The 23,017-nt window shown below is 43.3% G+C and overlaps 1 protein-coding gene across 15 annotated transcripts; it reads right to left on the bottom strand.

The window, feature by feature from the left end:
- Positions 1-1,647: 1,647 nt before the first annotated feature.
- On the bottom strand, positions 1,648-22,923 carry nfyc (nuclear transcription factor Y, gamma). Of its 15 annotated transcripts, none has more exons than XM_079654868.1 (12): positions 22,780-22,923; positions 11,800-11,909; positions 11,566-11,637; positions 9,726-9,839; positions 7,790-7,885; positions 6,661-6,831; positions 5,948-5,989; positions 4,903-4,971; positions 3,945-4,094; positions 3,554-3,658; positions 3,387-3,443; positions 1,648-2,790 (listed from the first exon to the last, which is right to left on the bottom strand). In XM_079654868.1, the coding sequence occupies exons 2-12, from the start codon at positions 11,896-11,898 to the stop codon at positions 2,671-2,673; spliced, it is 1,095 nt and encodes a 364-aa protein (XP_079510994.1). In that variant the 5' UTR covers positions 11,899-11,909; positions 22,780-22,923; the 3' UTR covers positions 1,648-2,670. The 15 variants fall into 15 exon arrangements, with proteins under 15 accessions (XP_079510994.1, XP_079510996.1, XP_079511005.1 ...); XM_079654870.1 differs by having other exon boundaries at positions 4,930-4,971; XM_079654879.1 differs by having other exon boundaries at positions 11,566-11,634; positions 22,780-22,922.
- Positions 22,924-23,017: the final 94 nt, after the last annotated feature.

Genomic DNA, 23,017 nt, shown 5'->3' with positions numbered 1-23,017 from the left:
CCATCCTGTTTATCCAGTTGTTCCCCTGTTTTCTGAGAATACCCACCACATTTGAATACACACGACAGTATTGTTCTCTTTTGCCATCATTGAAAAGTTGGACTCACATTAAAGGCTCCATGTCAGCAGCTGTAGTGTTAATAATCGTGCAAAGAATATCGTTTGTTTTGTTTCATTTTGAGTCTGTTATCACGAAACTGACTGAGTAGATACACAGACATACATATTTTTTGTTGTTGAATCAAACTCTTTAATACCCTATACATGTGATATAAGGCCATGATTATTTCCCCATAATTGTTGGCACTGTACCATGGATACACTTGTTGTGAAACTATTTCACAGCTCTGTTGCCATCCCTTGTTAAGAGAGATAAGCGATGATAGAATTTCACTTTGTAGATTATTGAATCAACACCTTATGCTTACACAACCCTGAAATGCCAGGACCTGGGAAAAGCTTACGTTTTACTTTGATGGTGATTGAAAGAAACTCTGCCGACACCTCAGCGAGAGAGAAGAGAGGATCAAACACAGAGTGGACGTCCACTCTTATTAAGGGTTAGTCTCTAACTTGGTGAGACCAAACTCATCTGGCCGAGGTTGCCTTGATCCGACCAGATGAGCCGGCCAAGAAAAATACCAGCAGACAATCCTTTTCATGCTTGACTTAGGCTCAGACATTCTCACAATCCGCTGCTTCACTTATTAGAAAGAGCCGAGCATGAGTCTGCACTCATTAATTCTGTTATTGTACAGTGATTAAGTCGATTAGGAAAGGTACCTCCAGATTGTGTAATGTCAACTTGTGGCTCTGACCACCGTGGGCTTAACCAGACAGTTGTGTAGTTAGCGGTCAATGTGAGCTTGAAAAAACACAGCTAAGTGATAAGTGCAACTTTTCGAGACCTTTTACTTGGTGTAAGTGTGACAATATGAGACCCCTGCATCTGTCTGCCTACCTAACTTTCGGTTCCACCATAAGTACCTCTTAAGATTTAGGTCAGATAAGGAATGCAGTCTGATCTCACAGGAGCTGAGCAGTCTCCAGCACAATAACTCGTGACTCTATTGTTAACCGCTTGTCCTTTGTGCTCGAGGAGGGCAGCAGAAACACGATTAGTTGCGTTTATTTAGTCTGGTTTGGGTGCAACGTGGGCACTTATTGATTGCACATTTTTGCCAGTGTCTATGCTTGTTAAGCAATGCTCCTGGTGAAAAATATTAACCTTGAGTTCAGCAAAATATCAGGTGCCCCCGATACAGGATTTCAGTGGCATTTACAGTTGTTAAATCAGTGCTGCCCTCCTATGGCCATTTGTGGAAACTACACACGCCTCAAACCAACATGTTTTAAACCACCAATATTGTGCCGACAACTATGAGTGTTGATCATTTAATACTATTTTGACACCCATAAGATAAATGCAACTATAAAAGCAGTAATTCAATGATATTTCTTGTTCTGGTGGTGGGATGCGTCTACCTGAACATACAGTAGGATGCTGACTGGATTGGTTCCAGTTTATCTCTTGCTGTGCTGTTGCATTTCTCTCCTGTCTCCCTGCCTACAGTCCACTCACTAGTAAGGCGCTTAAAATAAAACAATGAAAACACGGGTTAGTATACGATGACACCAACTCATTACTCTTAGACAAGTTATGTTTTTTATTTTTTTTCTCACAAACACATTTTGTTTACAAAAAGGAACATCAAAAAAAAATATTGTACCCATCTATTGCATGTCATGCTGGCAGTTTGAACTACATGCGAAAACAACAATTATAAGAACACTCATAATAATCATTACTGTACAAAAAATAATAGGGGGAAGATATGCGACAAAACATCATCTCAAAACCAAAAGAAAATGTATTTTAAAGAAAGAAAGGTTTTATAAAAAGGTTTTTGGCTCCAGACGGAGTCATGTGTTTGTACATGAGACTTAAACGAGGGCAAAAGACTTTACAACCAGCTGGGCAGAGAAGGGTATGTGAAACTGTGAAGAGGCAGAGAGGAGATTCCCCGCTCTAAAGTCAACAGGGGGAAGTAAGGAGCAACACAGAGGAGTAATGATGACTGCTGTTTGGCTTCTTGAAATAAAAGCACAAATACTAAATTAACCTACGGATTGAAGCCCTTAAAACATAAAGTCTTGCTTCATCGTCAATGAGGAGTACAACACAAAAGAGAAACTAAATGTATCATTGAACCTCTTCTCAAGATCTCTTGGATTGACTGTTGTAGAAAGTGATATCTGAGGTAAATGGCGTCAATGTATCCGTCAACTACATAGAAAAGAAGAAAGTATTACTCGTGGTTTCACAGAAGGAAAGAAGAATCCCACAGTGATGCCTGGAGCAGGTTGTCTCTGAGGTTTGGACATGAGATAAGAGGAAGAATAGGGGATAGATCCGTGTAGACTTTTTCCGTGGCAGTGGATGCTTATTTTATCTACAGATGTAGGTGAATGTACACCTGTGTCTAGCCATCCCTTTTGTGTGTTTTAATCCTAAATGTATTACAAAAGCAAAGAAAGTTTCATGTCTCTCTTCTGCAAGAGAAGTGCTTGAAATTTTAAAGTGTCCTTTGTCCAAGTTGGTGTCCTCTGGCGGCATCACATGGTCTGGTATGCATGTTGTGTGTGTGGAGAAAAGGTTCCTGGTTGGGCTCAGTCTGTGCTGACCTGTGTGACCTGAGCGTCGACCGTCTGGTTGGTTGACTGGATGAACATCGGCTGGCTCAGCTCCTGTCCTGCCGGCATCGTCACCTGCTGGATCTGATACAACTGCTGTAGAACAGAGAGAAGGGAGAGAGGCTGTGTGACTACATGGGTTAGGACAGAGTTGTTACTGGTTGCATTGTAGTTTTTTTTCTCCAAATAAATATTTCAGCTGAATTTTTTGTTTTAAAAACAAAACAAAATGGTATTCTGTTCCATTCATTGTTTTGGATAAGTTGGGTTTTCTGTCTGATGTCATTTAATTGTAATATACCGTAATTACTGGTTTTCTTGGCAAGTGCAGTTTTAAAGATTGCATTAGTAATCTCAAAAAGGCTTGCCTGGTTAACTGGAGGTTCAATTAACAGCTTTTTCTGCACTAGTTAAATGTGATCTGGCGAAGTGGTGTCCATTTTCTCAATTTCTAAGTTACACGTAATCATCCTTAGATTTTGATGATAATAAAAGTATGAGAAAAATGTTTCTCATACAAAATAAATATTTATAATATATTATATATTTCTCAAATATACGAGAAAACAATGCTAACAAGCCAGAAATAAGGACACCGACTCAAATTAAAAGATGCTTAAATTCAACATTAAGCTGAAAATGCCCCTGTCATTGTTACAGCTGTAACTCATTAAATGTTTTGCCTTCGTTACCTGTCCATCAGTGAACTGATTGAATTGCTGCTGTCCTTGTACATCTGCCTGTGTGAGCTGCAAAGAAAAAAAAATGTTGAATTAAAGAAACAAACATAAGATTAAAAAAAACAGGCTACAATATAATTTGTTTTATGAATGCTATTTTTGGTTGCTTTAGTGCTTACCTGCTGGGCATTGGCGAGAGTCTGAATCTGTCCTTGAACCACTTGCGCTCCGGACACAGGCTGGGCTAGACGGATGTATTGCAGCTGGCCTGTGTTTAGTTGCACCTACACTCAGTCAACACAAGGGGGAGACAGATTTAGGTTGTGAGCAGAGGTCATTGAAACCCAGAGGTCACAGCCATTTTCCTGCTCTGGACAACAGCAATGAGAATCATTCACTTTCCTCTGGTGATTTGTTAACTCCCATCAAGAAGTGAATGATGGATAATTCACTAGGACACCATGTTTTTTCATGTCTAAAAGCCATGTCAAATATGCAGCAAACTGACTTCTTTACTAATTTTCTCACTACTCATTTATTTCCTGTTCTCATTTTGACATTAATTCTTACCGGAATTTGCTGGATCTCTCCTGTGTTGGTGATGATCTGCTGCATGACCTGCATGGTTTGGCCCTGGCCTTGGCCTTGCTGAGCTTGACCCTGGGCTTGGACAATCTGTAGCTGTTGGCCCTCACCCACCTGCATGGCTACAGGTGCACTCTTATATAGTAAAAGGAACGAGAGACAGAAACAGAAAAGAAGAGAGAAGCAATACAGTATTAGTCGTTGAACTACTTTTACCAGGATGTAGCTTATGACTGACACAAAGCAAAGAACCAGGAAATCGCTAACTTCCCTGGAATAAAATGTAAACCAATGTGTTCTTAGATTGTAAATGTCTGTTAAAGATCAGCAGAAAGGCACAGAAGATGAGGCAGGTTTCCAGACCGCCCTTTGTTTTCTGCGGTCACACTATCTAGCAGAGGCCACCTGATCTCTGCGGTCACCCCTGCAGGCCTCCGTCACCTGAGCAGGACAGTGTGGGTGTTTCTCAATGTCGAGGAAGGCTGCTCCAGAGCCACTCTTTCAAGCATACTACGTCATTGAATCCGCCAAAGGACTGTTCCAATGTCCAGCATACTCGGAATTCTACCGAGGCCGGCGTACGTCGTAGCGAGAAATTTCTAGGCTTTACATGTGTAGACTCCACGGTCTTAAAATCCCCACAATGCTTTGCGCACAGACCAATTTCACAAAATCTGTGGCGGAAAATGTAAGGCGGAGGCTCGCATATGACGTACACCTGCACACTGTTCCACTCTTCGTTTTCCGAATGCCAGGAAGGATTCTTGCCTAGCTTCTGAAGGAAATGACTCGGAAGACATGTGCTACCAAGCAAGCGTCCTCGACATTGAGAAACACCCTGTGTGTAGGCAGCACCCTGTGTGTAGGCAGCAATCCAATCCAGGGCTGAGGCCTCTGTGTGTCTGTGTTGAACACATACATTTACATGTGCATGTGTGTTTACCGTGATGGGTGTGCCTTGTGACTGCACCTGCACTTGTTGTAACTGTTGCATGGTGGCACCTTGCAGCATCTGACGGCCCGACAGAATTGAATGAGAAAATGAGAAAAAGACACACCAGTGAGAAAGCAGCGATTGCAACAACTGAACACGTGAATGTAAGCAGGTGTGGAGTGTGTGCGTAGAAAGCAAAAAAGGTTAGGGCAGCAAACAGTGGCAGATAAAATGACATTTAATGATGCGTTTATGAATGTTAAATAGGCAGAGGTGAAATGTCAATAACGGGTAAAAGAAGACATTTTGTTGGAGTTTTGACGGGCTTTTAAAAAGCAGGTACATCATAGTGACATTTAAGATGCTTAAGTAATGTCAACTGGGGTTTCATAAGCACTTGAGAGGAGAGAGACAGTGACAACTTGCGACACTAAAACTCTGCACCCAGATTAATAAATAAACAGTATAAATTGTGATCTCTGCCCATCATCCTTTCCTATCCACTCTCTTCATTCTAAAATGTGTCCTGCTTATACTTTACTCTATAATTGTACCAAACATGGCATGAGCTAGTAGATACTTAAACAGATATCCTGTAGGATGAACATAAAACTGGGGGAAATACATTTAAATAAGCAATGACAGTTAAGAAGAAGCTTCATAGGGTTCATCTCCAAAGCACTTCAACAAACCATCTTTTAAGGGAGTCAAATGTTTTACTTTCACATAATCTCTCAAGGCCTTGCTTTTAAAAGTAATCCCTTGTAATTTGCCCACTAAGGAGTCTATGTAAGATGAGTGTCAAACTGTGACCTTCCTGCTCTAAACTGCAGCAGTAACGGTGCAAGTGCATCAGGCCAGGTCTAAACGGGTCTGACAGCTCGGCTAAAGGCAGCCTGCTGAAGCAGCATGAAGCAGCACAGCAGCCCAGGACCATGGCTGAGTGACATGCAAAGACCAAGCTGGAAAGAGAGAGTGCGCAGAGGCAGAAGAAGTAACAGTGAGAAAATGAGAGAGAGTGTCATTTGAAAAGTGTCCCTGGGTGTATCTGCACCTGCACTTGCTGCAACTGCTGCATGGTGGCACCCTGCAGCATCTAGTCCCGACAAAATACAATAAGAAAATGTGATCCAGATGTGGAAGAAATGCAGTCTGGCCAATAGCGATAGGGACCATTAAGAAACAGCAATTGATTGTTTTTGTTTCTTTCAGCTCATTTCTTGGAAGAAAGGACGAAATACATTTACATATACACATTTTTGTATGAGTCCATTAGAGCTGCAAAGATTCATGGGTTAATGGATTGGTTATCAACTATTAAATGAATAATGAATAATACATGTGTGTGTTTATAGACATTTAATTTCACTTTCATTTAGTTATTCCTGCTGGAGGGAGAGTGGTCAGCCACTGGATGTGAGCTAAGACTAATACCAATAAAGTGTGCTGACTCGAGGAACAGCAGCTTGATTTCCATGACAGGGTTGATTGTAGAGTGTGATAAATAAACTACGTGTGAGAGGTAATCATTGAAGTGTTCAAATAATAGAATATGTGTGTTGTGTTCAGTGCAGGCTTCAGTAGCTAGTAATGTATGTGACTGTGGGAGCAGTTAAGTTCCTAAGCTGAAGTGGCATACGGTGATATTGGCTTTAATTCTCATATCCAGTTGTAGTTTTATTTCATTGTTGCTTCTTTAAAAAATGTGATGCGTGTCCTTTGTTGTAAACCCTGTTGGAAGCTCTTCTAACAAGGTGTCAGTAGTACCTGTCCTTGCTGTGGCTGAGCGATGATGATCTGTCCGGGCTGGATGGTGGTTTGTCCCCCGGGCTGCTGGCCCTGCTGAGCTCCCTGAACCTGCACGGCTCCAGGCTGCTGCGCCAGAGTGAAGTAGTACTGCACCGGCTCTGCAGGAGCTACAGACTGACGCATCTCCTCCTGTAGAGCACACACACACGCACACCGAAGGCCTATCAGTCCATTACATCTACATTCATTATTTTTGCAGGTGTAACGGTAGAGGAGGGTAGGTCTGATAAATAACTGATGGGATGTGGCTGGGGGTGGGTAATGTAAACTGGACATAGGATATATTACTAACACCATACTGGTTCATACCATACAGAAGGGCCTTGTGGCTTCAGCATTTTTAGGGAAAGCAGTATCAAACATTTGTGACTTCACTGTAAGATAGGTATACTCTGCCCATCCTCTTTCTGGGTCAGCCCTTAAATTCTACGCCAGAGCTTGTTGGTGTTCAGTTTACTCAGCATGTTATTTGCTTGCTGGCATAAGGGCTTGAACCCGAGGCCAATCAATAATTAAATGATCAGTAAAACCGACTGTGTCCTTCTGCGTCATAGTTGAGGTTTCTCCATCACCAGGAGGGTAAACACCCTTCTCCCAGCTCCATGATAACACAGCTGAGAGTGTAGGATGTTTACATGCCTGGAGACAGTATATTTGACAACGGATTTACATATCTCACTCCTCCATCTGTTGGCATACATTTGGATCCATTCCACCAATCTCTTGCTTGAGCAAACTTAAATCGGTATCTTGTTTTTCTGTAAGGAGGCACTAAACTGTATTGTTCCCTGATGAGGACGTATCTCCATGCTCGATGAAGATGTGCTTCCCTCTTACTAATTGTAGAAATTAGCGTCATCACTGGAGTTTGTGTTGGCTGTCATAGGCAATAAGATGCTGCAAACATCCGACTGAAAGCCCACGCTGTCTAACCCCAGCTTCCAGTCAAGGATGTTTACAGCACCTCCAAGTTGCCAACAATGGGAAAGCACCCGAGACCCTCTTTGATGTGGAAGAACATTATAATCCAGAACCTTTGGAGAGATCTGCTGTTTGCCCTATAACTGCTGAGCGTGTGATTACCTACCTGTCTTTTAGGTGGCTTCAGGTCGTCCCGGGGCACAATGTCAATCAAGAAGTCGAACTGGTCAAACTTTGTTATCGCCATAGCAATGTCATTCCTCTGTGAACATAACAGACAGAGAGGGTCAAGTGATGAGGTCAGACTTTGCCACTTGCCAGCCTATATTTAAACATGCCTCAGGGTCTGAGGTCAACTTCCCCAAAATAGCCTCACAAGGGGCTGCTGGGGAATGGAAATAAAGTTCCTAGTAGTGTTAGCGTTGACAACTGAGATCAAAAGGATTCATTCAGAACCAAGTCGACTAGTAAGTATTTCAATAAACAATATACAACATTTGCTTGTTACAGCTTTTCAAGTCAAAATGTGTTCAAAAAAGAAAAGGCAGCTCAGAAGGGTCAATGGTGCGCCTTAAAATAAAATAAACAAGTCCAAGGCTCTCTACTAACAATAACCTCAAACAAACAGATTGTGAGGCTATGTTTGGGTGTAACCAAGCTTTTCCTTAACTGTATCACCAGCATTGTCTAGGATTTAAGAATTTTACCATGAAATAAAATCTGATTAAAGTATTTTTAACATTTTGGAAGGCCTTTGACCTTTCTTCTTAAACTTGTTCAACAACTTTGCTTTTAACCATTTGCCATTATAAAAAAAGGGGACTAGTAAAACAAAAAAGAAATCACATCCTGCGTATGTATGACCAACAGGATTGACACTTTCCTGCGTTCATGAGCACACACTCTGTTTCTACTCCCCTTCCTATATCCACAGCAGTGTGCTGTCTCTGTGGAATTTTCCACAGGATATTGGCTGTCAGGACCCCCCATTGTGGCCCTCCCTGCACAAGAGGCTATTTATAGTAGCTTGATTAATATCTCGTAACACCAGGTCACATCTACACTTGTTCTATTGATGAGTGTTGCTATGGTGACCTTAATTGGCGTGCCCTCTTCACAATAGGACCCGTGCTCTGTGTGTGTGAGTGTATGTGTGTGTGAACATGTGGGGGGAAAAGGATGGCGTTTTTCTCACTTCGACACACGGAAATATCACATCTATGACGTTCAACCTTCACACGTACTTAATGCTACATCTGTGCTGTTAGACGTAGAGAACATTTAACAGCACAGTATATTCAGTTTCTATTTAATGCATGCAGTGTAGAGTTCTTAATCCTGAGTGTATTGCTAACAAGGCTTTTGGATAAGCACAGAAAACAGCAAAGTGAACACATGTCCAAAGTAGGTCTTCAATGTAAGACTTCTCCATCTAGGATACACTGTCTTTTTTTTCCTACCTGCTCTGGCAGACACACACACACATATCCATGGGCTGCTAATCTCTCAGAGGTATGTGAATGGATAAAGTGGACTTAAGGGCTTTCATGTTCTGCTTCACAGTTTCCCCCCCCCCTTGACATCCAGGTGAGACTCTTGTCTGATTTTCCCAAACTGTTCCCAGAAATGCTCTCATGGTTTCCCTCTCTTAACGTCCCCCCCCCCCCCATCATCTTATTTCACTTTGGGACAGCAGAGCAGGCAAAATGGCACCAGAGGGAAAGTGGGTCACCGGCACACGCCTGGGTATGCTTTCAAAACCAATGGAGGGAGACAGAGGTGCTCAAGGAGGCGCTGGTATGGGGCCTCTGCTTTTATACACACCCAGACATTCAGTGAATAGAAAGCAAGACAACCAAATGATGTAAAGGTGTTTGACGAGTTGAATAGAAAAAGGTGGAAGAAATGTACAAGAGATAATAAAATCACAATAGATGGTTTTAACAATCCCCATAAAAAGAGAGTAGGAAGATAAAGAGGAGGAATTTGCCAGATGAGTTGGTTTCCTTAACTGAAGCCTGACCTGATGGAGGTAACCCGTGTGTCATAAAGGGAGAACATAAAGGATAAGTAGTTAATTCATCTCCATTAGCGTGTCTGACCTGTAACGTGCGTCTCTTGTTGTCCTCGGTGTGGATCCATGCTCTGAGGGTGAGCTCTGTGATGAAGATCTGTGCTGCCTTGGCAAACAGGACCGGAGCCTCTGCACTGATCATCTGTACAGAGGAGGTGGAGTTACACCTGCTTTAATACACCCACAGAGTATTTCTCATCAAACACATATCAGCAATGAATCACTCAGGACCTGAGTGCCAAACAGCTGCATCACATTCACAGGTGCTGCAAACCATTCATTCGTATACAATTACCATATCAAATTGATAGGTGCCAACTCGACTAAACAACTACTTCAACATAACTTCATCATGATTCACACAAACATCATCATTTCTATTCCTTTAACCCTTTGTTTGTCCACAACAGTTGTAAACGTCTGCAGGCCTCTCTCTAGTGGCAAATTACTTAGCTTCACACTCCACTTTTTCATTTGGAGTTGCATTGAACGCTCAGACAAAGCCACACAGTAAGTGGTTAAGTAAAGGGACATAAATGTACAAGATGGGACGGTAATAACACCGCTCACATGTGCGCAGGCAGTGAAAGCTGCTGTGTCACGATGGACAGAAGGGCCTGGTCTACAGATATATTACTGACCTCCTTAACTCTTTAAGCTACAGCTTAACCAACGAGATACTGATCTTGACACGAAACATTTGCGCACACGGGATCCTGAGCTTTCCCTTTAGAGCCTATGGACAGTCGTGGCTGATTACCTTGTGTAACGGGGGTCAAATAATCACTGTTTGAGCCTTGACTGTCAAGTGACAAATGTTAGATGGGTAGGTTCCTTTAGCTTGTAGCGCTACATCCTTAGCCGATAAGAGATCCGTATTGGTATTGAGATGTACTTTAAATGATTACTTTAAATTATAATAAACCCAATACAATTCAGATTGTTAGATTATTTTATACAGTGGGAGGTTTGACATGAACCACAACTTGCAGGAGAGTGGATCATGTTTTAAAAACTCATCCACATCAGACGACTAATCTTTTTATAGATACAATGCAAGTGCCTCACAAAATATGTACACAATGATTGTTGTCATTATGATGCTGTATACACACTGCTTTGATGTTAATCCATTGTTAAACCGTACACCCCAGCACGTGCACTCCGCTCTGCGCCGGCCAAACAGCTCGCTGCACCCGCACTGCGAGGGGGACCCAAGTTCCCATCAACAAAAACACGTGGGTTTGCTCTCCTGGCTCCAAAATGGTGGAATGAGCTCCCCATTGAAATCAGGACAGCAGAAAGCTTACACATCTTCCGGCGCAGACTGAAAACTCATCTCTTTAGACTCCACTTCCAGCGATAGAATTACTAACAAAGCACTTATACACTAATAAAGGGCTGGCTTATCTAAAGCCAGTTGAGTAGCACTTGAAATGTTTGGCTCTATGAAACCTGATGTACTTATATGGCTTATCTAAAGCCAGTTGAGTAGCACTTGACATTTTTGGCTCTATAAAACCTGATGTACTTATGATTCTGTTTTCTTCAAGGTTGTATCTTCCTGGTCGAATGTACTTATTGTAAGTCGCTTTGGATAAAAGCGTCAGCTAAATGCAATGTAATATAAATAATGGACTTCTTATCAACAGACGCCGCTGAATGGACACGAGCTGATAATATTTTTTCCATTATGAAATAAGTCCAACCGAGTGGTCTGAGCACGACAGGCCACAAAACAAGAAACTGATAGAATACAGACACCAAATTAGAGAACATTATCAGTCAGGCTTTTAAGGCATGAAAATAATTATACTCAATAACAATCATTTCCTCAAAATTGTAAATTATTTAGGCTGTCCTTTTACCTTGACGTCTTCATCCAGCTTCATGATTTTTTTTATCCGGGCCAGTGGCAACTCCTGCACACGGAAATCCTTCTGGAAAAAAATTAATCGGTGGTCAGTTGAAGACACAGAATAGAGCACTAGGGTGTTGTGCTTTAGTCTTTGCATGAGTATGTTTGACAGCATACAAAACCATCGCATCTTAGTGTTGATTTAGCATGTATGTGTGACTGCTTGTTTCAATGGACAGCGTACCACAGTCAGGTTCCTGATCTCCTCCATGACACGAGGCCAGAAGGACTGCAGGGTTTGCTGGGCATCGCTGCCTCCGGCTCCGAACGCATCTGCGGACATCTTTTAATCTGCTGATTCAAAGAATAACAGGGGATTAGAAAGGTGGAGACAAAATGGTTAATCATTAAGGTTTTTAATTAGCAATGAAACAATTAATCGCTTGGTTCGAAAAATGTTAGTGGTTCATCAATTATCAAAATAGCAGCCAATAATATATTTTGTCAGTCAACAAATCGCTTCAGCTTTATTAGTTATCAGAAAACGCAAAAACAAAGACAAAATGTGATTTAGACACTAAAGCCGGGTAGTTAGCTAAGGACACTAGCCGCCAAATCACAGTGTGAGTCCAGGCCTGTGCTGCCCTGAGCTCTCCCCATGTGTCAGAATCACATATCCTCTCATGGCCTATAATTATAATACAGTGAAATCTAAATTAGAGCACCAATGGACTTCTATTCTTGTCCTGCAGCGGGATGTTGACATGCCAAAGAACCCATCACCCAGCTGGCTGCACAATCCCTGATTATGAATGGCTCACCTTCCGCACATAGCTGCAGCTCCTCTACAAACAAAGCATGTCATGTGCGAGTCAAACACTGCTGGTGACCCCACACACTGAGGACAATGCTGAAGCCAAACACCCAGGAGACGCAGAAGTGTGTGTCTCATAGTGAAACAATCTCCTGCACAGGCACATGTTGCTCACAAATACTAACCATGACTTGTAATGTGAAATAGACCAACTGTTACACACAAGCATGTAGACATACTGTAAAAGCCAGTGCTTCTACAAGGGGTCGGACGGTTGGAAAGAGGATCCAGCCGGTTACTATGGCATGCCAGGAATCTGCCGGAGGAATATTGGCCGGCCTGTCTGAGCATGCAGAGCTTGGAGTGTCTGGATCGCACTCTTTCACTCTCCCTTTTCTCCCTCCCTCGGTGAGAAGATTCGCCAGAAGGGAGAAGGAAAAAAAACACAGGGGGGACCGAACAAGAGATGAGTGTGTGGAGCTACTCAAGAGAGACGGGGTGTGTTTGTGTGTGTTGCTGAGGGAGGGGTAGTGCCTTGTCCAGTTCAGTATTAATCCAGCACTAAGACAAAGTGCCAAAGGCTTTAACAGGGGGAGGTAAGAGACGAACGGGCCGCAGTCAGACTGCTGTGCAAACCAGATATATGGGTCAAACAGGACAGAAAGAGAGAGACGGTGAAGAGGGGAAGAGAAAGACATGACAGAACAAAGAAAAACACAGTTAGGAGAAGGGGGGGGGTCTCCTCTTTATCTTCTCCTTCTTTTCTCAATCTGGGCCCACAAGCATGAATGGCTGCAGCTCTGGTCCAGCTGACAGACCAATACAAAACAAAAGACAGCTTTTCAAGCACTCCATCGAGTGTCTCCCTGTTACAGCGGCGCTGTGGTAGGGGATTGTTTGGACTCTGGGTCCACGCCAGCTCCTCTCTTCATGTGTTTTAAGTGCAGTTGTAAATATTTTTACACCGATAAAATCACTAAAAAAGGAATCGTTTAATGAGAATCCTTGATTTGTTTCTCTGACAGTTGTGGGTAGAAGTAAAAGGAAGAAGTACAATGTCATCACAAAACACTCCCAATGAGTTGATGAAGTTCGTAGTGTATCTCAATTTCAGGACAATCATAACTATTCTTGCAAGTGATTTGAAAAAGCTATCATAGTTGAGAAGGATAATGTTTTCCTTGTATGTATGAGGGCATGGATGCATGTGATTACTTTATTGAAGATATGTTTTCCACTTAAAGGGTGTTCACTGTAAACGATGTGTCCCATTTAGGATGCCTTTTTTCATACCAGAATGTAGGACAAAGGGATTTCAGTGCCAGTTGGAGGGTCTTAAGCATATCTGAATGTTAATCGGGATAATATGGTGAATCGCAATTATTTTTGCCATGAGATAAAAATGTCACAGCGTTTCGTGTGCAGCAGTTGTGGGAAATACTGAATAATACAGGAGAAGCACTGCTGCATCCTGTCCTGTCATTCAGTTTTGGACAGAGAGTAGCCTAAATCAATGAGACAGAATGGCAGCAGGGGGAGGGAGGGGGGGGGTTTATAAAAATCAATCAGGCGGCTTGTAGCCATTGCATGCCAGGCTAGTGATTGACCTTGACAGTGTCTCCCCTTCTCTGTCTGACGCTCCAGTGTCCAGTTGCGTTTGAAGGTTGATTGAAATCCTGCAGTCACTAGAACAATCCCAGCATTCCATGGGGCCAAAATGACTGATGGGAATTGTAGTTTTCCTTCCTCTGCCTGATGCATAAAGTGACATGTGCCAGTTCTTTTCAAGGCCTCTGTGTTTCAATGCAGCATCGTGACGATGCAAATACGGGGGGGAAAATAAAAGCTGCAAACAGCATTTGACTACCCGTCCCGTATCAGCACTCCATCTTGTGATAAGTTTGAACAAGACAACCTTGTGTGTCTGTGTTCTGTCTGCCAGCTTGTGTGGTGCTCTGCCACTTGCAGCCTGATAAGAAACAATAATTAGGCACTACAGAAAACCATAAGGCTAATTACCATGATAATGAAGGGGCCCAGAGGAAATAAAAGAATATTTCAAATAGGAAATTATTCAATAGATTAAAGTAAAAACATGTAGGCCATCACACATCACACTTCTCTTAAACATCTGGCTTTACGGGGAGAGGGGGGGAGAAAGCTTTTATTAAATTAAATCACACATACAACCCAACCCCCTCTCTTTGACCTTGTGACCTTCAATCTAAATACACACACGCACTAAGCACAGCAACAGGGGGAGTGGGGGCAGGGGAAGTCAAAATGTGAATATGAGAAAGCAAGTGTGACTCGAGTCAGGCTGAAGCACAAGAGCGGAAAAAAAGAAACCCAAAAGCATGCGAGTAAGAAGAGAGGGGTTGAAACATTGAACATTTCTCCTGCATCTATTCAGTGTGCACTACCCGCAGTTCACTAATATTAGCATATTTTCCAAAGCTTTGCATCAATGGAAAGTTTGCGTGGGAGCCCGGTCCGCTGACATAATGTCTCCTGCTGACTTCTGCAACACCTTCTATGGTCTTCTGTGGGCTAGTCTGATCGAACAAACACTCTCAGTGGGGCTATCAGCTGCAATCCATTTTGAAACTCCCCAAAAGCTAATAAATGTCAACGTTATGTAAGTTGTAAAAAGTCGGGAGGTTGATGCAGACAATTAGCAGAAGCCAGTGTCAAGATTGTGCTTTTTTCTGCAGTGATAAGTGGTCCTTGCTACTGTATTTCAGGTCTCTAATCTACAGTAAGGCTTGAAGTACTCCCTTCATGCCAATCTGTACTTTACATGTTTGTAAGGCTTGTTAGTTCAGTTCACTCTTCAATCATCATGGTTCTAGGTCGCCCTAAATAAAGCGTCTTCAACGTTTTGTACATTGATGTCAGCTTGTTATTGCGGATAACACTGTTGTAATGAACCCGCTGAACCAAGCTCATCTCTGCTGTGTTGTTCTAAGCTGCCTCTCTATGCTACATTAGGGTACATTGTGTCTTTTTGCGCTGTGCATCTCTGCTCTCCTCTTCCCTGCGGCTGTTGTCCTTCATCAGGTCATCGAGACAGAGAGATGGCGGTGTTGGGTTTCCGAACAACTCTGCTGTGTGCGTTTGTCTTTGAGGACAAATGTGATGTCAGTGCTTTTGTCGACATTGTCCACCACAGCAACTTGCTCTTCCTCCTTCAGCGGCTCTACATCTCTCTTCCTGTCTCTTCCCAGGCACTTCCCATCTCTCTCTCTGTCACTCGTGGGTGTGCATTTCTCCCTGGCTCTGTCTCACTTACTTTCACCTGATCCCTCTTCTTTGCGACTACTCTGGGAAAGTCAATGCTGCTCCAGCTGAATCAGCGCTAATGTTGTCCTGCCAGCCCAGTCCTGCACCTCTCCGTCTCATCCCTCCCTCCTCGAGCGTCACATCGAGTGGCCACTCACAGCAGCGCCAGCCACTCGCTCTGACTCTGACATCACACCACTTTACATGTGACTTCAATTCCTGTCCAAATAAACTTGATAGCAGTGTAGGCAGGAGACTGGCAAGAAACATCACTGTAGTATCACTTTTGCCTCAAGAAACGATTTGCAGCATCAAACTCAGGCATCAACACAAATAAAGTAAGTGTTGTTAATAAGCCAGTAGAGCTCAGCAAGATTATAAAGTGGCCTTAAGGGGAAATCTAAATGTCCCCTGAATGACCTGATGGTGTACATTGAGATTTAAAATGTGCTGAGTGTAGTTGAGTGCAGTGTCGGAAAAACTGAAGGCCTATTTGAGGCTCTGCTTTGAACGTTTCCCTGAGGTGTATCACAGTCACATTGTCATTGGGCTTAAAAAGAGCTCATCTCATCCCAAATGTTCCCGGGGCAGAACTGACACTTCTTATTGAAACGTATGTGCAGTGAGATGATCTATCCCACACAGAAATAAAGAAGCATGAGGCAAGTCTGATTATCTGCAATAAGTGAGTTTTTGAACATCAGTCAATGTTGTAACTGAATATCTATTTATTACCGCCTTCAATCTGCTGACATATCTAGCTAGAGGTCTATTTTCCACTTTGTGAAACTGTAAATAATGCAGAATGGGCCGTTCTGCAGGAAGGTCACTAAAGGTCAAAGTCTGTTCTGTTTTAACTGGACCCCTAAGCAGAACAAATAAATGCAACGCAACATTTGATATATATATATATTAGTATTTAATAGGGCCACTGAGAATCTTAACCTAATGTTTAACATGTCAGTTTTATTCTGATTTACTCTCCCTGAATAGATGGAATAAATACAGCCAAGGGAATAATTCTTATACTGAAACGTTCATTTTAAATGACGGCAATATATCAAAGGGGCCTTATATTTACAAATCTTGAACTATCACAGCGTTCAACTTGATGAACCCAATCACATATAACAGAACAGAAACAAACTGGCACAGTTACAGCATGCAGGGTAAATGATCTACTCAGGCAAAACTAAAAAAACAAGAAGTTCCCAGGCAGGAATTACAGATTAACTACTGGGACACGCACAACTATTTCACAGATGTTTGTGCAAATGTGTTGTGATTAAAAAACAACAGACGCAGGGATATAATGACGGACGTGCACGCTGTGACCTGCGGTGTAACATCATTTTGTGCAGGGTTGGATGGAGCCAGCCAACAAAACAGCCCTGCAAACTTTGCCCTTGGTTCTGCTTCAAGCCAACTCCAGGAAGTGCTAGTCACTGATCTCCCAAGGTCATTCAACAGAGGAGAGAGAGAAACGAGAGAGGGAGGGAGAGAGAGGGAGAGAGAGAGATAGATGAACAAGAGAAGGGGAGGGAGAGGGGGAGGATAGGAAAGGACAGATTTTTCAACTTTCACTGCAGCACTTAGGTGACCCCAGTGGTTCGGGCTGTGTACTTTCAAGGAATCTTAATAAAAACAACTCTTACTGTACATGTTATCGATGTTCTGTATCTGCCTTTGGGTTCCGCTTCGTCTCATCTCCTTCTACATATTTCCTTCTCATTGCTGACAGAGAGACTGCAGGAGCCTAGCTCACATTCCTGTGACCTTCATCCAAAGCAAGGCCCAGTCTCTGCCGTCAAAGTAGGCAGGGCTAAAGCTACCTGCGTGTTACACGCTGGACTCCCCCTGCGCACGCTGTCTTTAGTGACAGTGTACACATGTAAAAAAAGGGGGGGAGGGTACGGGGCAAGGGCAAAAGAGTGAATGCACAGCAGTGGTGGTCACCTTAGTGATAAGCTGAAGGCCTAGCTATGCCTGGGTGGTTTGGGTTTACTTTTTCCTTGAGCCCCTGAGCCAGTACAGTATGGGGCAGAAATTATATTTGAAATCTCATTGCAGACAGCAGCCAACGGTGGGATTTGGCAGTAAGGGCTTTAACTTTAGAGTTATTTTTAGTTTTCCTCTCTCGATCTCTTGCACTCTCTCTCTTTCCCCATCGGGACATTGTTTTGTCAAAAGCACCAATGGAAACTTTCAATTAGGGAGAGAGAGGGAAGAGCAAGGCAGTCAGAGGCAAGAGAGAGATGAGGCCCCCTCTAAAGATTCCATCAGAACAGATCAGATCAAACTATTAGCCTCCTCTGTCCATGAAGCTGACAGGCCAACAGTCTGTCCCATCTGGGCGTCTGGCACTATCGGGAGGGGGCCTAAGGGGTCCTGAGGTCACTGCGACCAGCTGCACCTCAACCCCTGGGGACCCATGACACCAACAGCAACAACAACACTGAGAGATATGCTCTCAAAGTCCTCAGTATAAACTAAAAAAAATCTAATTTCAACATGGATACCATCTTTGCCTTTCAGTTCTGCGTCACAGTCTGGCGCTTGTGTGTAAACAAGGACGTCTGGTAGGGGGAACAAATTGGGATTTCGAACAGCACCGGGAGACACTACGGCCCCCAGGACATTAAAGTGAAGAACATCCAAGCAGAGTCTGGCAGCTATGCACTTACATGCAGTCGATAACAGTGGGTAAGTGTTGACGTGCGTAAGCAGCATGGTGGTCCAAAGTCAAAACTCGTGAAAGCCAAAAGGCAGATTGACTGAATCGTTACTATATTAAAAAAGAAAACACGTTTTTTGTTCCTGTAAAGTCCACTCTGACAAAAAGCATCATCTATGTACTGATGTGACATCTGAAGGACATGTGTCTCACACACACACACACACACACACACACACACACACACACACACACACACACACACACACACACACACACACACACACACACACACACACACACACACACACACACACACACACACACACACACACACACACACACACACACACACACACACACACACACACACACACACACACACACACACACACACACACACACACACACACACACACACACACTACAGGGCAGGAGAGGGAGGGGGGTTGAGGATGGCTTTAAAGGACAGACACTGTCTCATCACTGCAGAGCATGATGGACGGAGAGAGAAAGTAAACAATTTATTCAGAAACTCAAGGCCTAGCCAACTTGACAGTTCTTCTCTCTTTGTGCATGTTTGAGGCGGTCTGACTTACCCCTGTGCCCTTCATGGTGAATGGTGTGCCCTGCTGGAGCAGAATAGAGGGAAACAGATAGCCCTGTTCAAATCTCCTTGAGAGCAGCGGCAGCAGCAGCAGGAAGAAGAGGCACAGAGATTGACAGAAAAACTCTCTGAAGCGCCTTCACTTCCTCCAGTCCTCTGATCGTATCAACAAACAAAAAGGCACTCTGGCTCCACTGGACGGCTCTAAAAAAGCTCTCAGCCCGGGAAGAGCAAGCCCCCCTTCTTCTACCCCTCCCCCTTCTCTCTTCCACTCTCCCTTTACACATTGCCCCGTCTCCTTCAGCAGCCCCCCCCAACATACTCCTCCTGCCTAAACATACAACCCCGTCTCTCCTGTTTATTCTGACCAAGTCCCCTAAACTCACTGACCTTCTGTCTTTTTAACTCTCTCACCCCTCTCCCTAACCAGTGACCCGTGCGTTTGTCTTTGAGCTGACCCCTGGCCCGGCGCAGAGAGGAGAGCGAGAGGGAATAGAAAGTCAGCGCAGCGGCAGGCAAACAGTACAGCGGCACTCCTGACTATCAGACAAAAATCTCTAGCCTCCTTCCCCTTTAACATTCAAGAGTAATCAATCTAGCAGGCTACATGATACTCAAACCCCGCCTGGATCCCTGCTCCCGCCTCGCTCTGACACTCACAACCAATGAGAAGATAGGTCCTCTTATGCTATTGGATACTGCACACACCCGTCAGCTGTGACACATCACCTGCTCCTCCTCTTTCCTCAGCCCAACCCCCTTCTACCGACACCAACTTCCTGCTCTAAGTTACCTTGAGCTGCAGGATAGGGGTCAGGGAAGGAAAAGAGGAAGCAAGAGTAGAGAATTGTTGAAAAAGAGTAAATAAAGTTGTGGAAAGCTCTACAGGGAGTGTGTGAGGGTGTGCTAGTGGTGGCTTGCCTCTGCATTGTTTGTCCTCGGGCGGTCCCTGCCTCCCCTGCTGCTTGACGGATGAGAAAGGTTCCACGGGCTGCTCTCTGACAACTGCTCTCTGCTTATTTACAATGTCAAACTAAATGTCTCTCTCTGCCCCGCCTCCTCTCTGCATCTACAGGCTGACAGCACCGTGATGCAGGCAGCCACGCTGGCTCTCACTGGCTGAAACGAGTGGCAGAATGGATGCCGCATGTTGCATCCACATGATTTAAAGTACAAAAGCATAATAGGCAGACTCGCTGTCTCATACGTGTGCACAGGTACATGCACGTCCTCGCACACACACACACACTTTGCCCTTGCTTTCTCATTCATCCTTGCCCACACTCACAGGGACAAACCGCAAATATCTAGCCTCTAACCAGCCTACTTGTTATAACAAGATTGATTACACTGTTAGTGTTATGCTAGCAGAGGAAAAAAGTATACATTCAATTAGAATAGGAATCAAATGGGTTTATTTAACAATTTCTTGGGAGCAAATAGTTATGCAATATACCGCAAAAACATTAATCCAAAGAACCCTTATTTATGGTGTCAATCAAATGTTAACTAAAAGGAATAAAGGCAAATTTCATTGAACAGCCTTTGTACAAAATGAAGAAGAATCCTCTGACTGGTTAACAGTCGTGGAAAAGGGGGGAAATGCATTCAACTCTTGTCGTATTTGTGGATAAACAAGACATAAGAGATATGGGTGAAAGTGTGTAAACAAAGACATTGTTGTCTTGATCCAAAAAAACTACGCTCACAGCAACTTCCCCGGTTAAAACGTCATCAAATAACGACGTCAGCAATGTCATACAATGCCCTTCTTGTTGGCTCACCAATGGTTTGATGGGCATACTTTATACACAGTAACCTTCCCTTCAGAGCAACCATAGCATGACACTGCTCACGTGCACCACACATTGTGTTAATAACCCATTGACTGAATTAGTCATTCAAATATAATAAGCAAACTGATGAAGACATGTACAGCTTGGACAATAAAATGTTATAAGAAGGGACAACAATTGTGATGGTGATTACATTTGAGCCAGAATTGCCTTTAACTGATACTTGTTCAAAGGACGGCAGTTTGACCTGAAGGTTTAGGGCTGCATATTTCTGCAAATCCCGACTGTAGTGAGTGAAGGAGAGCAAACCTGCCCCATCAATTAAAAACTTAGAGGGGGAGGGGAACCGGAAGGATGGAGAAGGACAGAGAGGAGAGTTTTTACAGGATGGGAGGGGTAGAAAGAGACAGAGACTCAAGAGAAACAAAGCTAAATGTTCCCTTTTCTATTTTAGTGAGGAGCATGGGGACTAGAGCAGGTACTACATCTACCCAGTTAATGATTAGAGTGAAGCTGCACAAATTAATCTCTGCAGCAATGTTCTTCTTACATGTATTCTGGCTAGCCAAAATGCCTCAGTAACGACACCTGGCAAGGTCACCATACAAATGAGACCTTCCCGTGACCTATGCTGCCCGTATCAGGGACATGTTTGCTCTCACTGATGCTGTTTAGAGATACAACATACACCAGCCACACTATGGGTTTCATAAACACACAGCACCCTCATGGTAGCCGGGCCAATTTATGCATTCACCCACAAAAAGTGAAAAAAGCTAATGCACACTCCTGCATAAATATGTATATGTTAGTCAGAGTACCTTTGCTAAAGTAGCACAGCCTTCATAGAGTCATTGTAATTACACTGCTAGATTAAAAGGTAACAACGAAATAAAACATGTAATATACCTCTTATAGCTTAACAAGGTTGAAAGATTGTGAACTATACACAGTATTCGTCTCCCCTGCCGTTAATGGGTATATCACCTTGCAGCAGGGATATAGCAGAGAGATTGTTCTTTTTATACATATTTATAATAAATATAAAATGATACAATTTATGTGATGCATTTAAGCCTATTACTGATATTGCGTACATTCAATAAAAATGATGTGCATTAAATTGATTCAAGAGTGACCTCCGCAAGGAAACAAAGACACATTTAATATAAAGAGCAAATGCATTTACACTGGCAGTAGGGCAACTTTGCTCTTAAACGCGTTAGTCTTTAACACGATGTTGGACTTTAACTAGGTCGATACAGCATAAACCAGGTAGAAAGAACAAAGCAGCTAGCAGGATAAACCAATGTCACATCATGGTTAACGTTAGCCGACGGAATACATAATTTAATTCAATGTGAAAGTAATGTTGCCAATATAAACTAGAATTTTAAGAACACAGTAGTTCTTATTGGTGTCATTACGGCTTCAAACCACAATTAGCATTACAAGCTAACGTTATGATACTGTTGACCGTGCTAACGTAAGTGGAGTAAATGTTAGCATGATGGAGATGCCCACTGGAGACCGTTGAAAAGCACAAACGAAAATCCGCAGTGTTTATCATTTAATCACCACTGAACAACGTGTCCTGCCTGCCTTCAAGTGAAACTTTGCAAAGCTTTCCCGAGCTAGGAAGAAGCAGTCTAACCAATAAAGACTACGTTTGGATCTGTCCTTCAGACCAATCAAACCTCGGACTAGATTCCACCAATCAAGGTTTTTAGGGCTAACTTCGTTCTGCAACTGACGCCATTCGGGCTCCAGTAGAAATGGCCAGGCAGTCTGACAATCATTACGGCTAGAGCCAACATGGTGGACAAGGAACACCAGTTTCTTGACCGCCCGTGATCCCTTCAGCGGGCCACCAATAAGCGCCTCAGAGAGCGGGGAGGGAAATGGCGCCTATGTTCATCTTCCAAAACAATCGTCTATTGGTCAAGAACAGCAAATGAAAATAGGCGATGTAATTGCTCATACTTCCACACAGCAAATGCTACTTTCTCGTAGACGTTACCCACACAAACGACTTTTAGTTTCTTACTCACTTTGTTTAACGGCTTCGAAGTGAAGTCCGGCTCAGCGTATTATTTATTTTATTTAGCTAGCAAGAGGAAACAAGATGGCTGCCGCTCGAACCGGAAATAGTTATATGCACAACGTGATGACGTAGTCGTTACGTTATCCGAGCAACAGCAGGAGAGGAGGCTCTTTTTATCAAATTCACCAAATTGAGAGATTAATATGTTAAGGACAAAGTGTTATTATTAGTCATTGTGAAGCATG

The sequence above is a fragment of the Notothenia rossii genome, assembly GCF_949606895.1.
Source record: "Notothenia rossii genome assembly, chromosome: 10".
Taxonomy (NCBI): domain Eukaryota; kingdom Metazoa; phylum Chordata; class Actinopteri; order Perciformes; family Nototheniidae; genus Notothenia; species Notothenia rossii.
Note: the sequence above shows the minus strand (reverse complement) of the source record. Positions and strands in the feature narration are given on the sequence as shown.

Coding starts and splice junctions, on each gene's coding strand:
- nfyc (XM_079654868.1), bottom strand. CDS start 11,898: ATGTCCGCAGATGCGTTCGGAGCCGGAGGCAGCGATGCCCAGCAAACC. Junction 6,832..7,789: donor TGAAGCCACCTAAAAGACAG/GTAGGTAATCAC, acceptor TGTGCTCTACAG/GAGGAGATGCGTCAGTCTGT. Junction 3,659..3,944: donor GAGAGATCCAGCAAATTCCG/GTAAGAATTAAT, acceptor GACTGAGTGTAG/GTGCAACTAAACACAGGCCA.